This window comes from Bufo bufo, chromosome 3 (assembly GCF_905171765.1).
Source record: "Bufo bufo chromosome 3, aBufBuf1.1, whole genome shotgun sequence".
NCBI lineage: Eukaryota > Metazoa > Chordata > Amphibia > Anura > Bufonidae > Bufo > Bufo bufo.
The window spans coordinates 116,429,876-116,447,595 of NC_053391.1; the positions used below are offsets into that span (position 1 = coordinate 116,429,876).

Consider the following 17,720-nt stretch of genomic DNA (forward strand, 5'->3'; position numbering starts at 1 on the left):
GCTCAGCCTCTCCTTTCTGGCCCATAGGGGGCACGTACACATCCTAGTTAGCCTTTAAAGGCCCAGTGCACGTGCACTTTAGTTCTCACCAGCCAATGGCTGGTTGCTTGTGGGTACTTTAGGTCTCTTAGCTTGCAAAGGTATTCTATTCTATTGTCTGCCTTGGTACCAACCTGTGTCTGTTCACCCATATTCACCCTCTACTGCCTGACCTGTGATTGTCTACCCATGTTGATGCCACGCTGCCTGCCTTGACCTCGGACCTGTTACAGTATTACATGTGCTCTGCCTTCCCTGATGTCAGCCTGTTTCAATGATTGAGCCTAACCCCTCGGTGCTCTCTACCAATGTCCCTAACCCCCATGGGTCAGCTGTCAACCACACAGGGACTTCTCCAAGAGGTAGCAGTCTGGTGGTCCCCCACAGCAAAGTCCAGATCCCTGTATATGGGTTAAAGGGTGAATGCTATGGGACTGCAATGATAACTTTACTATGTTACTATGATCCACTGCCATAACATAGTGACAAAGGACAAGGGAATCAAAACCCATTGTGTTATAAAATACTCCAACCCTTTTAAAATCCAACATAGCTGATATAAAGTATAGAGAGAGTCCAATGTTTCCGACATAGCGCCTCTCTTTCCCATAGGTTGTGCCCGATATTCCAGCTCAGTGCCTTCCCTTGATTAATGTTGGAAGATAATTAAAATGTCATTCTCCTTTTTTAGTGTGACAGACGTGAGGACCAACAAGGTTCCTCAGCTTGGACTCCAGTGCTTTAGTATCATATACTTACAGTTATATTAATTCAATTAGTGACAATATTTTTACGTTTTGACACAGAAACACGTTGCAGATTTTATATCCATGACCATTGCTTAGTCAGTGTATCGATGTAGGTGTATCTGATTAAATATATCAGTCAAGAGAGCATCAGAAGAACACTGTAACCTTCTTAGGCCTCCTTCACATCACCGTTATGGGCGCAGGACAACAAAAATAATGGAAGTGCCGGATGTGGCCCAAAATTGCCATGAATGGAACAAAACAGATACAAATGAACCAGTACAAATCTCTAGAGGTGGCCGTACACGCTAGACAGAAGTTGTTGAATAGCAGTTGAACAAACGATCATCTGGTGATCAATCATTTTGCAGACACGGCCACACACATTTTACTCCTTATTGGCCATTGCAGTTGTTTAAACTGGTCATACATGGCAATTTGGGTATAAAATCCTTTACTATGCCGAACTACACCTAAATTAGGCGTATTTCAGGCGCAGATAATGGCGCAATGGTAAATTCGCTGCTATCTGCGGCATTGCCCTGCTCATGGCAGGTCTAAAATTCTGGGCATGGCGTGAGCGGGGAAGGGGACGGGCTGGCAGACCCGACTCAGTCACTATTTTCTAGGCGTAGAAAAAGGTCTAAATGTAAGACAGCTCGGAAGTAATGGAGAGGCCTGTGTCTCTTCATAACTTCGGCGGATCCACCGCCAGTTTAGGGCTTTATTAAGACCGGCGTCTAAAATGCTGGTCTTAATAAATGTGCCCCCAAGTTTGTAAAAACTCATGTTCTAAAACAATATAACACAATCACAATAGAAGGCAACCGAGATTATCATTACACCTATATCAGAGCAAGAAATGTATTTACAATAGACAGTATAAGGGAGATCTGCGCTCTAAGGCTGGCCGTAATAAAGAAAACGTTGTATGCAAAATCTAAAAGCAATGCTGCAGGCTGCAAGAACAAAAAACAATCAAAGTAATATCCACCGCCACCAAACATAGTCACTATTCAGCACATATGTTTCCATGAGCCCCTCATTTACCGTATTTTTCGCCCTATAAGAAAAAGGTGTGCTTTTGGTGGGTTTTGAACTAATGGTGATCTGTGGATGACACTATTATGGGGGATCTGTTGAGGACACTGTTATGGGGGATCTGTGGATGGCACTGTTATGGGGGATCTGTGGATGGTACTGCTATGGGGTGGGGGATCTGTGGATGGCACTGTTATGGGGGGATCTGTGGATGACACTGCTATATGTCATCCACAGATCCCCCTCATAACACTGTCCCCCAATACACCTCTGCTCACCGCAGTATTTATAAACATGAATCCTTATCCTGTTAATAAGTTTAACTAAAGCTGCGCTCTCCCCTGTTCCCCTGTATCCCCACAGCACTTACGAACACGCTTCCATAGGAGGCAGAGCGGACGGCAGCAGTAACGTCACTCAGTGACTTCGCGCGCCTGCTCCGCCTGCTTCATTCATAAAGTGGGAGGAGCAGGCGCTCGACGTCAGTGAGTGACGTTACTGCTGCCGTCCGCTCTGCCGGCTATGGAAGCGTGTTCGTAAGTGCTGTGGGGATACAGGGGAACAGGGGAACATGGGAGAGCGCAGCGTTAATTAAACTTATTAACAGGATAAGGATTAATGTTTATAAATACTGCGGTGAGCGGCGGGGCCCGGTGTAAGAGTACAGTGACCCCGCCCCTAGTTCCGCACTCCAGTCCCTCCTCTCTCCCGGGTCATACATCGCAGACTGCCATGTAAAATGGAAGCATTCGCCCCATAAGACGCAGGGGCATTTTCCCCCCACTTTTGGGGGGGGGGGAAGGAGTGCGTCTTTCGGGGTGAAAAATAAGTCTATTTATCTAATATCTATCTAATATCTATCTAATATCTATCTATCTAATATCTATCTAATATCTATCTATCTAATATCTATCTAATATCTATGTAATATCTATGTAATATCTATCTAATATCTATCTAATATCTGTCTAATATCTATCTAATAAGGCATATATTTTTAATGTATATAATAAACTTAGCTTTAACATACTCTGTTTAAATTTGTGCGAATTTTTAGAAATAATACAGTTCTTTTGCTGATATATGTGTACAATATATAAAATAGTAGTTTACTCTAATTTTTACATTGTTTTGTTAAAAACGTATGAAAAGTGTTGGTCATTGTAAACATATTGTATACGTCTAGATAGATGTATATGGATAGATAGATAAAACTACCGCATGTAAGCTCTGTTTCTGAAGTAGGTTTGATATGAAACATATGGAAATAAATAAACTCTAGAAATGACTACGCATTATAATAAAAAGATCATCAAACAACACGAAGCATATGCCAGCAGATGGGATGGTTACAGCGGAGAAGACATTCTTTGGCCTTTCCTTTTGGCCCCTGAAGGAATGAGTTAGTGAAGTGCCATGTGTACACAGCCTGCAGAAAGATAAACACCGCGCTGGAAGGGACTCTCCTGATAAAACAGGAATAAAATATTCAAAACTCACCAGAAGATTTCTGAGGAAATCCATCATGATTCCAGGCAGGATTCCTGGACCAAGAGTTATTTTTAAATATGAGGGAATCCAGCCTCGGGGACAGTAGACGGTCCCAACAAGCCCGGCACGCACCTGACTCCTCTACCTGCACTCTCTGAGCTTCCCATGTAATGTTTGAGTTAACAGGGTGGGTCGTCTGCCAAGGCTGATCACAAGGAACAGGTTGTGCAGGAAATAGGTTCTTAAGGTAGTCCAAAAAAAAGAAGAAAGACATGGATTTGGCATGGGGTCTGTGTAAATCTTGATGTGTTAAAGAAGAAGACCTGACAATAGCTCAGGGCCAAGTTGACGGCCTCTGGGATTTATTATAATGTAGATGTCTTGGCAGCCTCAAGAAGAGCCAGTAAAGTGAAAGAAAAGCCGACTGTAAATGTGTCTAACAGACCATCTCTGTTCTGCACACAAGGGAGGTCTTTTCACTTCTCCTCATTGTACTTTCATCTGACCACATCTTTATGGACTATATATTTGTACTAAGTTTTTAGGTGTTTCTCTGTTATGATGTCCTGAAGAGTTTTAAGGTGTCGAGCGATATCTTATAGCTTCTCTTCACATCTCTATGCAAGTGTCCTCAATGGGGAGAGAGGATGAAGCCACTACAAGACACCCCTGGTTGTGGCTTACTGTGTCTCCTGGTGAATCAAGGATCGGGGATGTTGAAATCCAAAACGCTTGATCCTTCCTTTCCCACACTTCTACCACAAGTGGAAATCTGGGACACCACCATGCTCAGATGGTTAGCCAGTCCCATCAACATTCTTCTATGTGTAGGGCTCCTTACTAATTATATCTTAAAGACATCATTATGTGTAACATATATGTTGGGGGGGGGGAAGGTTACAAAAGTTTAGTACACTACTATTTCCATTCTGCAGAGTATATGCTAATGTATACGTTTTTTTAATTTTAATTTTTTTTACAGCGGAACTCTATGGTGACCGTTGGAGGCATCCGTTTAATGTATACCTTTTTTGTATATGTTAAACGTAAGACAAAATTGTCAGGTGAACCCAGCCTTAAAGGGGCTGTCCCATAATTAATATTCTTTTTTTTTTTTTTAAACCAGCAACTGAATCTGAACACTTTTGCAATTGCATGTAATCGGTTGTCACTGGATTTCCCAGCGCACTGAATGGCACATCTTTGTAGCTCTGTAGTGGCACATTTACTGCCACGGTACCACTGCCTAGCTTTTCAGAACTTTATGTTAGGCTACTTTCACATTCGCGTTTTGGTGCGGATCCGTCATGCATCTGCCCAGACGGATCCGTTCAGATAATACAACCGCCTGCATCCGTTCAGAACGGATCCGTTTGTACTATCTTTAACATGGCCAAGATGAAAGTCAATGGGGGACGGATCCGTTTTCTATTGTGCCAGATTGTGACATAGAAAACGGATCCGTCACCCCATTGACTTACATCGTGTGTCAGGTGGGATCCGTTTGGCTCAGTTTCGTCAGACGGACACCAAAACGCTGCAAGCAGTGTTTTGGTGTCCGCCTCCAAAGCGGAACGGAGACGTAACGGAGGCGAACTGATGCATTCTGAGCGGATGCTTTTCCATTCAGAATTCATTAGAGAAAAACTGATCCCTTTTGGACCGCTTGTGAGAGCCCTGAACGGATCTCGCAAAAGGAAAGCGAAAACGCCAGTGTGAAAGTAGCCTTAGGAGACTGGGAACAGCCAAGATGTTACAATTACTATACAAAGTTTAAAAGATGAAGAGATAAAGGTGTGTATTTTATAAACAGGCAGCCATGTTTATAATGACAATACAGATCCCACTGCTTATTGCTTTCATGTGTAATATTCATTATATACAAGTAAGTAATAGTCTGATGTTTGTATCAGGCTCAATAATTGCAACAACAACAAAAAACGGTGGCATTAAAGGGAACCTGTCACCATGAAATGCAGTGTAATCTGCAGGCAGCATGTTATAGAGCAGGAGGAGCTGAGCAGATTGTTATATAGTTTTATGGGAAAATATTCAGTAACACTTGTAATTTATATATTTAAACCTATTCCTTCTCTTCTTAGGAATCATGGGGAGATGCTACTCAGTGATTAACAGCTAGCTCTGCATGACTAAATATACAAGGAAATCAGTCAATCACTGACACATCTGCCCACATGACTCCTAAGTATAGAAAGAGCAGAAATGTTAAATGTATACATTTTTCATAAAACTTTATATCAATCTGCTGATCTTCTTCTGCCTGTAGATTGCACTGAATTCTCCTGATGACAAGTTTGCTTTATGTCGAGTATTTAAATGCCGCCACGTCTAGCCATGACAGAGTAAGTGCCGTTCTTTACATTGAATGCCTCCTCAGTGCTTGTATCTTCCCTGTTTTATTATTATTTTTTAACCTTTTTCAGTTTACAGAAATAGGTTTTTGGAATTTTCTTGCTTATGACTTTTATAGCTCTTCTTTTTGAGTGACAGTCTCTACATCCAGTACTTTATCTAAAACTAATCATTTTAATATATTACTCCAGAAAGTGTCTGCCTGGTTCTTATGTACAGTATATATACAGTACAGACCAAAAGTTTGGACACACCTTCTCATTCAAAGAGTTTTCTTTTTTTTCATGACTATGAAGGCATCAAAAGTATGAATTAACACATGTGGAATTATATACATAACAAACAAGTGTGAAACAACTGAAAATATGTCATATTCTAGGTTCTTCAAAGTAGCCACCTTTTGCTTTGATTACTGCTTTGCACACTCTTGGCATTCTCTAGATGAGCTTCAAGAGGTAGTCCCCTGAAATGGTCTTCCAACAGTCTTGAAGGAGTTCCCAGAGATGCTTAGCACTTGTTGGCCCTTTTGCCTTCACTCTGCGGTCCAGCTCACCCCAAACCATCTCGATTGGGTTTAGGTCCGGTGACTGTGTAGGCCAGGTCATCTGGCGCAGCACCCCATCACTCTCCTTCATGGTCAAATAGCCCTTACTTTCAAAGTTTTCCCAATTTTTCGGCTGACTGACTGACCTTCATTTCTTAAAGTAATGATGGCCACTCATTTTTCTTTACTTAGCTGCTTTTTTCTTGCCATAATACAAATTCTAACAGTCTATTCAGTAGGACTATCAGCTGTGTATCCACCTGACTTCTCCTCAACGCAACTGATGGTCCCAACCCCATTTATAAGGCAAGAAATCCCACTTATTAAACCTGACAGGGCACACCTGTGAAGTGAAAACCATTTCAGGGGACTACCTCTTGAAGGTCATCAAGAGAATGCCAAGAGTGTGCAAAGCAGTAATCAAAGCAAAAGGTGGCTACTTTGAAGAACCTAGAATATGACATATTTTCAGTTGTTTCACACTTGTTTGTTATGTATATAATTCCACATGTGTTAATTCATAGTTTTGATGCCTTCAGTGTGAATCTACAATTTTCATAGTCATGAAAATAAAGAAAACTCTTTGAATGAGAAGGTGTGTCCAAACTTTTGGTCTGTACTGTATATATATATTTTATTTAGCTGTTGACTTAGGCTACTTTCACACTAGTGTTTTTGCCTGATCTGGCAGGGATCAGCAAAACCGCTTCCATTACTGATAATGCAACCATCTGCATCCGTTATGAACGGATCCGGTTGTATTATCTTTAACATAACCAAGACGGATCCGTCATGAACTCCATTAAAAGTCAATGGGGAATGGATCCATTTTCTATTGTGTCAGAGAAAACGGATCCATCCCCATTGACTTGAATTGTGGGTCACTACGGATCCATCTTGCTCCGCATCCCATGACGGAAAGAAAACAGCAACTTGGTTTGCTCTCCGGTATGGAAAAGCAACCAAACGGAACAGAATGCGTTTTGGAGCATTCTGTTCTGTTCAGTTCAGTTTTGTCCCCATTGGCAATGAATGGGGACAAAACAGAAGCATTTTTCTCTGGTATTGAGATCTTCTGCAGGATCTCAATACCGGAAAATGTAAACGCTAGTGTGAAAGTAGCCTTAAAGGGTTGTCTCAACTCAGACACTGGGGCCATATGGCTAGGATATGCCACCAATGTCTGATAGGTGCAGGTCCCACCTCTGGTACTCGCACCTATCTTTATAACGGAGCCCACAAAGTGAAGGAGGGTGCATTCTATTAGTTAAAAAAAATACCCCTGACAAGAAAAATCCCTTTAATTAGAAAACCCCAGAGTATGCTATCAAACATTTCCAAATGTTTTCCAAGCCCAGGTTTCAGCATACCATACCTGCTATAGCGCCATGTACAATGCATATGCTATAAAGCTCTTCAGGATGGAGTATGACACAAGTGTCCCCCGTCATCTACTGATTTCCAGCTGACATAAAACAGCTACAAAGCTGACTGGCAGAAGTATCAAACTGTTTTCAAAGCAAGTAATGATGCCGTATATTTAATGTATTCCCTCTACAGATCCCAGTTTTTGAACTTTGCTATCTTCCTAAATGGCGTCCCACCCTCATGATCTCATTGTAATTCTGTACCTGTCCATCAATCACTGCTCTAGTTACACTAAGCCTTAGTATTAGCTGTAATGCCCAGTCCTTAAAGAAATAGTCCTAATTGATGGATCTCCTTCCTATGACTTAGCCGTCATCTATCTAATGACTTAAAACCGCCCCTTTCCCTTCTCCAGTTACTTATTCTTGTAACCTAAGGAATTAGTATAATTAATTAGACTCTTTAGAGAATTGGTCACATCATTCATAGTTACTGGGATCCATCTTTAATTTCGCCACAAGTATTTAATAGCAGCATTAGCCAAAGGCTAAGGAGACACTTCATTATACTTTATTAAGACTTGGATGGGTCAAAGTGATGCCATTAAAATGCCTTTTAGGGTACTTTCACACTAGCGTTTTTCTTTTCCGGCATAGAGTTCCGTCCTAGGGGCGCAATCAGTGGCGTATCTATCACGAGGCAAACAAGGTATTTGCCTAGGGCGGCACTTGCCAATGGGGTGGCAAAATGCCTTGTTTGCCCCTTGTCCCATCCGTCTTATACGCCGGTATACTCAGATCCGATGTTATATTCTAACCCCCAGGCATCCCATGGTGACAGGAACACTTGGGGGTTAAAATATACAGGGCCACGCCGCTCACAGGAGTACATTTATGCGGGCGGCGCTCACTCACTGATGTCACGCGCCTGCTCCTCCCACTAGGTGAGCGTCGTGCCGCACTGCCTGCTGTTACCGGAGCTAAGAGTAAGGTATCCAAGTAAAGAGATGAGCGATGATTAAAGTTAAAGTTACTGATTACAGTTTATAAATGTATTCCTGTGAGCATCAGGGAGGGGGATCTGTGGATGGCACTGTTTAGGGGGGATCTGTGGATGGCACTGTTTAGTGGAGGGGGATCTGTGGATGGCACTGTTTAGGGGGGATCTGTGGATGGCACTGTTTAGGGGAGGGGGATCTGTGGATGGCACTGTTTAGGGGAGGGGGATCTGTGGATGGCACTGTTTAGGGGAGGGGGATCTGTGGATGGCACTGTTTAGGGGAGGGGGATCTGTGGATGGCACTGTTTAGGGGAGGGGGATCTGTGGATGGCACTGTTTAGGGGGGGGATCTGTGGATGACACTGTTTAGGGGAAGGGGATCTGTGGATGGCACTGTTTAGGGGAGGGGGATCTGTGGATGGCACTGTTTAGGGGAGGGGGATCTGTGGATGGCACTGTTTAGGGGAGGGGGATCTGTGCATGGCACTGTTTAGGGGAGGGGGATCTGTGGATGGCACTGTTTAGGGGAGGGGGATCTGTGGATGGCACTGTTTAGGGGAGGGGGATCTGTGGATGGCACTGTTTAGGGGAGGGGGATCTGTGGATGGCACTGTTTAGGGGAGGGGGATCTGTGCATGGCACTGTTTAGGGGAGGGGGATCTGTGGATGGCACATAGGAAGGGGTGGGGTTTAGAGAGGAAGGGGTTTGGCCTTGACAGGAAGGGGTGGGTCAAATTTATATTAGGGGGGTGCCCGAGTTTAGTCTCGCCTAGGGCAGCACAAAACCAAGATAAACCACTGAGCGCAATACCGGAAAAGAACTGATCAGTTTTATCCTAATGCATTCTGAATGGAGAGCAATCTGTTCAGGATGCATCAGGATGTCTTCAGTTCAGTCTTTTTGACTGATCAGGACGGAGATATAACCGCAGCATGCTACGGTTTTATCTCCGTCCAAAGAATCTGAACACTTGCCGGAATGCCGGATTCCTCTGCTGCAAGTGTGAAAGTACCCTAATTTTTTTTTGTTTTTGTTTTTTTATGTATACTTGGATTATTATTACCATTCACTGACATCTGCTTTTCTGAGCTGCAACCAACCACATCCAACTTATTAGCTTTTTCAAAGCACGGACACAGTCGATGACAGCTAGCTGCACACAACCCATAAGCAGCCAATGATGAAGATGAACCCCCTACCCAACTTTAGGGCTCACTAAAAAAATGCACAATATTTTATGCCTGGATTTGGCAAGGTGACAAAATAAAACAGCGAAAGACCTGGATGGATTTTTTTGGGATCCATCTTTAATTTCGCCACAAGTATTTAATAGCAGCATTAGCCAAAGGCTAAGGAGACACTTCATTATACTTTATTAAGACTTGGATGGGTCAAAGTGATGCCATTAAAATGCCTTTTAGGGTACTTTCACACTAGCGTTTTTCTTTTCCGGCATAGAGTTCCGTCCTAGGGGCGCAATCAGTGGCGTATCTATCACGAGGCAAACAAGGTATTTAGCAAGGTGACAAAATAAAACAGCGAAAGACCTGGATGGATTTTTTTTCCAAGCTAGAAGCTCTGTTTAGCCATGGACTACTAAGAAACAATATGGCGGCCAACCTAGTTGAATTTAAACTTCCTCATAATCGGGCAGATTATTGGGAATGAATGTTCCTGTGAATGCTCGTTCCCGACACACTGTCCGTGTAAATGTGTCGCAGATGAACATGTAATCTGCTCATTCATCGGGTGATCCCGTCGTTCGTACAGGCGCCTAAATGATCATTTCTGGGCTGTCTAAGCAGCGATCTGCTGCTCAGAAACAATGATTCTGTATGGGGATGAGGGATCGTAATAGCGGTTCCTTGACCTTATTGTACTGTGGAGAAGATCGCTGCATGTAAATAAATGCAGCCGTCTCCTTCACTGAACGAGCAGCCGACTGTCGGGAAGGAACGCTGTACATCGGAGCGTCTAAACCTGCCTTTAGAAATACATTACTAGACTGAGAGCAAGTATAGATAGGTTAGCAGCCAGGTAATAAGACTTTCTATTGAAATTAATATGAATCAACCCCAAAAATGTGGGGGATCACAAAATGTTGATGCCCATTGGCTCCCGAAGTCCTGGCATTTTTTCAGCTCTGCCCATAGAGTCGTGGAAGCAGAAGACTATCTGAACAGAGCATAACCATTCCCAATGAAACATACATAAAAGCACAGTTTAAATAAAAATAAAAAACCTGCTTCATTTATACAGTATAAGGGCTTGTTCACACGACCGTGCCGTTTTTTGCGGACCGCAAATTGCGGATCCGCAAAACACGGATGGCGCCCGTGTGCCTTCCGCAATTTGCGGAACGGAACAGGAGGCCTTTCATAGAAATGCCTATTCTTGTCCGCAAAATGGACAAGAATAGGACAGGACTTGGAACGGAGCAACAGATGCAGACAGCACACAGAGTGCTGTCCGCATCTTTTGCGGACCCATTGAAATGAATGGTTCCGTGTAAGGACCATATGCGGAACGCAGAAAACGGCCCGTATACGGAACGCAAAATACGTTGGTATGAACGAGCCCTAATGCAGTAGAAATGTGGAACCTGCAGAGATGAAGGGGAAGAGACAGATCCTCACATCCCTGTTCTGATCCTTCCATTCTGATATAGAGAAATGATACAAATATCTGAAAATATGTCCCATTCGTCTGGGTTGTGGCTTTTACTCCCCCTGAACAATGGCCTTCTACAAAGTGAAAAACAAACAAAAAAAGAGGGTTACTCAGATATATTTTGGAGGCTCTCAAAATATAAGATGAGAAAGAAGGGCGCCAGGGTGGTGGAAACAAAGCAAGGAGAAAAAGGTATGAAAGCGGAAAATCGTAGGGGTCAGAGTAAGGTCATGAACCTGTACATCAGTGTGATACCGAGTTATTCTAGCTGGAAAGGAGAGGCTATTGATGTCCTGAGGAGATCAGCCTAAAAATGACCAACAGATAGGCGCCAATCCCAGAGAGGTGGGTTTTTATTTAAATTGCATGGAGAGTCCATAGTCAAATGTAGATAAATAGATGCATTTAGAGGGATAGAGTCTTAGAAAAGAGAAAATACCCCAAAACCATATTCCACCAAGGGTAAAGGGTAATCGGTAAATCAGGTGATGTTGGATCCCAATAATAAAAATAAAACATGGCAATTAATAATATATATACAGGGAGTGCAGAATTATTACGCAAGTTGTATTTTTGAGGATTAATTTTATTATTGAACAAGAACCATGTTCTAAATGAACCCAAAAAACTCATTAATATCAAAGCTGAATATTTTTGGAAGTAGTTTTTAGTTTGTTTTTAGTTTTAGCTATTTTAGGGGGATATCTGTGTGTGCAGGTGACTATTACTGTGCATAATTATTACGCAACTTAACAAAAAACAAATATATACCCATTTCAATTATTTATTTTACCAGTGAAACCAATATAACATCTCAACATTCACAAATATACATTTTTGACATTCAAAAACAAAACAAAAACAAATCAGTGACCAATATAGCCACCTTTCTTTGCAAGGACACTCAAAAGCCTGCCATCCATGGATTCTGTCAGTGTTTTGATCTGTTCACCATCAACATTGCGTGCAGCAGCAACCACAGCCTCCCAGACACTGTTCAGAGAGGTGTACTGTTTTCCCTCCTTGTAAATCTCACATTTGATGATGGACCACAGGTTCTCAATGGGGTTCAGATCAGGTGAACAAGGAGGCCATGTCATTAGATTTTCTTCTTTTATACCCTTTCTTGCCAGCCACGCTGTGGAGTACTTGGACGCGTGTGATGGAGCATTGTCCTGCATGAAAATCATGTTTTTCTTGAAGGATGCAGACTTCTTCCTGTACCACTGCTTGAAGAAGGTGTCTTCCAGAAACTGGCAGTAGGACTGGGAGTTGAGCTTGACTCCATCCTCAACCCGAAAAGGCCCCACAAGCTCATCTTTGATGATACCAGCCCAAACCAGTACTCCACCTCCACCTTGCTGGCGTCTGAGTCGGACTGGAGCTCTCTGCCCTTTACCAATCCAGCCACGGGCCCATCCATCTGGCCCATCAAGACTCACTCTCATTTCATCAGTCCATAAAACCTTAGAAAAATCAGTCTTGAGATATTTCTTGGCCCAGTCTTGACGTTTCAGCTTGTGTGTCTTGTTCAGTGGTGTCATCTTTCAGCCTTTCTTACCTTGGCCATGTCTCTGAGTATTGCACACCTTGTGCTTCTGGGCACTCCAGTGATGTTGCAGCTCTGAAATATGGCCAAACTGGTGGCAAGTGGCATCTTGGCAGCTGCACGCTTGACTTTTCTCAGTTCATGGGCAGTTATTTTGCGCCTTGGTTTTTCCACACGCTTCTTGCGACCCTGTTGACTATTTTGAATGAAACGCTTGATTGTTCGATGATCACGCTTCAGAAGCTTTGCAATTTTAAGAGTGTTGCATCCCTCTGCAAGATATCTCACTATTTTTGACTTTTCTGAGCCTGTCAAGTCCTTCTTTTGACCCATTTTGCCAAAGGAAAGGAAGTTGCCTAATAATTATGTACACCTGATATAGGGTGTTGATGTCATTAGACCACACCCCTTCTCATTACAGAGATGCACATCACCTAATATGCTTAATTGGTAGTAGGCTTTCGAGCCTATACAGCTTGCAGTAAGACAACATGCATAAAGAGGATGATGTGGTCAAAATACTTATTTGCCTAATAATTCTGTACAGGGTGTATAAATAGATACAACTCTGTATTCTACAAAGTGCAGAGACATGAAAGATACAGCAATTAGACATGTTTGTAACCACCATCTATCCAACTGCTAATTAGAATGTGGATGGATAGAGTTAAAAGTGTCATCTCACTTCAGTAAGTGACATTTATCATGTAGAGAAAGTTAATACAAGCCACTAAGTGGCGGCCTCTCTGGTGGCCAGGACCGTGGGAGCTCGCCTAGGCTGGTGCCTTTACACAGAGGTGATATCATTACAGGCAGGATTAGAATGACAGGTAAGGCTACTTTCACACCTGCGTTTAGGTGCGGATCCGTCTGGTATCTGCACAGACGGATCCGCACCTATAACGCAAACGCTGGTATCCGTTCAGAATGGATCCGTTTGCATTACTCTGTAAAAAAAAAAATCTAAGTCTAAGTCAAACGGATCCATCCTGACTTACATTGAAAGTCAATGGGGGACGGATCCGTTTACAATTGCACCATATTGTGTCAGTGAAAACGGATCCGTCCCCATTGACTTAAATTGTAAGTCAGGACGGATGCGTTTGGCTCCGCATCGCCAGGCGGACACCAAAATGCTGCAAGCAGAGTTTTGGTGTCCGCCTCCAGAGCGGAACGGAGGCAAACTGATGCATTCTGAGCGGATCCTTATCCACTCAAAATGCATTGGGGATGAACGGATCCGTTTTGGGCCGCTTGTGAGATCCCTGAAACGGATCTCACAAATGGACCCAGAAACGCCAGTGTGAAAGTAGCCTAAGCAGGTAATCACAGTAAAGTGATCTGTACAGACCAAGAAGTGGAGCGTAGTATTATTTTTAGTGGCCAGTGCGAAAACTGCAGGAGTTTATGTTTTTAATATAGATATTGACATGGAAAATTAAAAATAACTGTCATTTGCCATTACTCCTAGAGGCTCTGCTCTCTCTGCAACTGCCACATCCTCTGCACTTTGATTCACAGAGCCAGGTGTGATCATATTTTCCCTGTCAATCAAAGTGCAGAGGGCGCGGCAGTTGCAGAGAGAGCAGATCCTCCAGGTGTAACGGCAACGCCCCCGTTGCTCCTAGAGGCTCATTTGCATATATTAAAACATCATTTTTCTCAGAAATGCGGGCACATATAAACATGGGACCAACACAGCTGCCTTCAGCTGCCAAGCGCACATGGTACGATACGGGTCAGCCAGCGTCATAGGTACAAATCTGATGCCAGATGTGCTTTAAAAGGGGGCTTCTATCATTTTTCTCTCAAGAAAGTTCAAACGGAAGAATGTATTAAGCACTTTAAGTGTTGCATGTCATTTGCGCTGCCGTCCTCTAGGGCGTCTTAGACAGAGGGTGAGATATATTCTGTTATTTCAGCTTTGTTAACAAAAATAACCTAGAAACCCTTTAAATCTCAGTCCTTGGTGTGTCCTGAACGTGATCTCACCAACCCGTACAGAGGCATCCTTTTCAGGCGATTTATAAGAATGGAGGCTAGCACGTTTACAGGCTGGACCTCCATCACCGTAATGTGTCTCCTGATTCTGCAATAATGAAACAGTCTCTCGAAAAGCATCGCACGTTAAATAATAAATAATAATCCCTCTGCAAACAGCTCTCTAGATTCAGCGCCTGCAGGACTCGTGCTGCTATCAATATGGCACATTTATCAAGTTTATTGTTTACTGGGGATGTTAACCACTTTGCTGATTGAAGTTCAGACCACACCGCGCCGTCATAATCTTCTTTCTCTGGAAAAACACTGACTCCAGCTATACGGTAGACGTTTATTGGCCTATCAGTTGCCATAGAGATTGGATGGTAATGATGCTGGAGGTCTGGAAATGAATAGATTTCCTGCTATAGCTTCAAAGTCACGCAAAACTCAGCATCATTCATTTAAATAGGAGATGAGCTGCAATACCACGACATGGCCACTACACAGTTATTGGCGCTATCTGCTTCCAACTCCATCTGCTGTGTTAAATCTGATGCCAGCAGCTGATCTAAGATGTTCATTGACTTAACCTGAAGACAGATCAGCAATATCTGGAACCCAGAAAACCCCTTTAACCCCCTCCCGAATCGCCACCGTACATGTACAGAGCTGCAGGACGTGACTTAAGCCCCAGCGCCGTACAGGTACAGCACATTGATCGGCAGCAGGGGCCAAGCAGTCACTGACAGCCGAGCCCCTGCTGTATACACCCGCATCAGTGAAAACACCAATGTCGGCGCTTCAACCCTTTGAATGCTCCAGTCAGCGCTGACCATGGCATGTATGGGATAGGGAAGGGGCTCCCTCCCTGTCCCCATCAGGTCCCCGCGATGCGGTGACCCGATGGTTGGGAAGGTATCCCGGCACCTTCTATAGGCATCGTGGCTGCCTTCTACGGAAGCCTGTGAGACCCAGCCCCCTGGGTCTCACAGTCAAGAAGGCAGTCAGAGTATTACACTGGTAATACACTGACAGCCATGCATTCAAATACAGATGTATTGTAATGCATTGTAGAGGGGATCAGACCCACAAAAGTTGAAGTCCCACAGTGGGACAAAAAAAGTAGAAAAAAAAAAAAAGCCTTTTACATAATAAAAGTTTTTTCAAAAAAGCATCCATTTCCCATAATTAAATTATATATATTATAAATTGTAAAAACTAGGGAAAAAAAGAAAAATAGACATCTGTGTCGACTGGCTCTATAAAAATATCATATGATCCACCCCATCAGGTGGACGTATATACCCCAAAATGGTACCAATCAAACCGTTATCTGATCCTGAAAGAAATGAGACATAAGACAATCGCTCAAAAAAAAGGTCAACGCTGGGACTCTTTCAACCCAGACCGCTATAGCAGTCACGTGGGCTGCCTCCATGGTAAGTACACTACTGCTATTTGGATTTCTTTAGGGACCTCGTGCACCCTGAAAATGTACAAATCTGGACAATCTCCAAGTTGTCCATACCATACCGTCTTTTCGACCATGCTCCGCTAGATGCCATATGGAAATCCATTTTCCACCATTTAATGTAAGTCAATAGAGACCTTCAATATGAATACTATTCTCTGGTAACCAGTACAGAAATTATAGAAAAATGTTTGGAGCCCCGTAGATAGTCATCAGAATGGGACGCATTGCTGATTACAGAGTTTGTAGTGGACGAAGGTAGAAATTTAGAAGAACATCATCTCTCCCCAGAATAGATGGTATACTGTATATAAGGAATGTTCTACCTATGGGGCAGCTTCTAATATGCATGGCTGTCGAGCATGTGGATGGGGACTTGGTAATAGCCTCCCACTAGATCAGGTAAACTGGAATCCCTAGCACAAAGCTACTTTATCATGACCATTGATGTTCCCTAGCCTTAGTGTTAGATGAACTAACTCACATCTCCTACAAGTATTGATTTTAGGTACAAAGCACCATAACTCATGCACTTTTATCTGTCTTGAGCCATCGTTTAGTCTCACTTTGCTGCTCTATTTTCCTGCTTCACTAAATTTTTACAATTATCTGAAATCTTTCAGTTTCTTCTACAAATGTCTTTTGAGCTTTACTGAAAGAAAGTTAAAGCTCTATTAATGCAACGGATGTCTTCTTTCAGTTCTGGTGAACCGACCATGAGGAAAGTCAAACAAAGGAACTGGCTACTCGACATAGCCAAATACAATCGCACGCAAATCCGTGTGACTATATGTATCACACAGTACTTGGAAACGTATTTGAATAGTTTGCTGGGAGTATTGTACTGCTTGTCATCTTCTTCATCATCAGGGTGGAGCACACACGGAGAACACAGGTCAACAAACACTTAACCATTCCACTTCCAGTCTGCTTAGCATTTATTATAGGTGACAGGGGAAATAAGGTCAAGACAACATTAAAGCAGTTGTACAGGATCAAAAAACAAGTCTGCTTTTATCTAAAAAGAATGCCACCCCTGCAACAGGTTGTGTGTGGTATAACAGCTCTGTCCCATTCACTTCCATAGAGTTGGCTGCAGTACCAGAGACAACCCCCGGACAGGTGTAGTGCTATTTCTGAAAGAATGCAGCCCTGATTTTTTAATTCTTTACAACCCCTTTAACTATTTCACTAAGGCCCCCCCTCACACGTCCGTGATGTCATCTGTGACAAGATGGTCAGTGGCTTAATCGTGAAGGATCTGTGTTTGGGTCATGTGTGCATTTTTTTTTGCCCTCTGATAGGATACTGCTAGGATGAAAATTCATTTCCAGAGCATCTCCTACCAATGGTCCATGAAAACCACAGACCAAACATGGATTGGGTCTGTGTTGTATCTGTAGTTTTCATGGACCCATTGACTATAATGTCACTGATCTGTG

The 17,720-nt window shown here is 43.1% G+C and overlaps 1 protein-coding gene across 8 annotated transcripts in view; it reads right to left on the reverse strand.

Moving 5' to 3' along the window:
- Positions 1-17,720, reverse strand: part of RAP1GAP2 (RAP1 GTPase activating protein 2) — a 685,016-nt gene that overhangs the window by 166,713 nt on the left and 500,583 nt on the right. Inside the window, exon 1 of one of the 8 annotated variants that reach the window (XM_040423490.1) lies at positions 3,330-3,435. The exons of the other annotated variants lie outside the window; for them this stretch is intronic. Within the exon in view, the coding sequence (XP_040279424.1) occupies positions 3,330-3,356 (27 nt within the window). The 5' untranslated portion in view covers positions 3,357-3,435. Of the gene's footprint in view, positions 1-3,329; positions 3,436-17,720 lie in introns of those variants that run through there. 8 annotated transcript variants of the gene reach the window in all.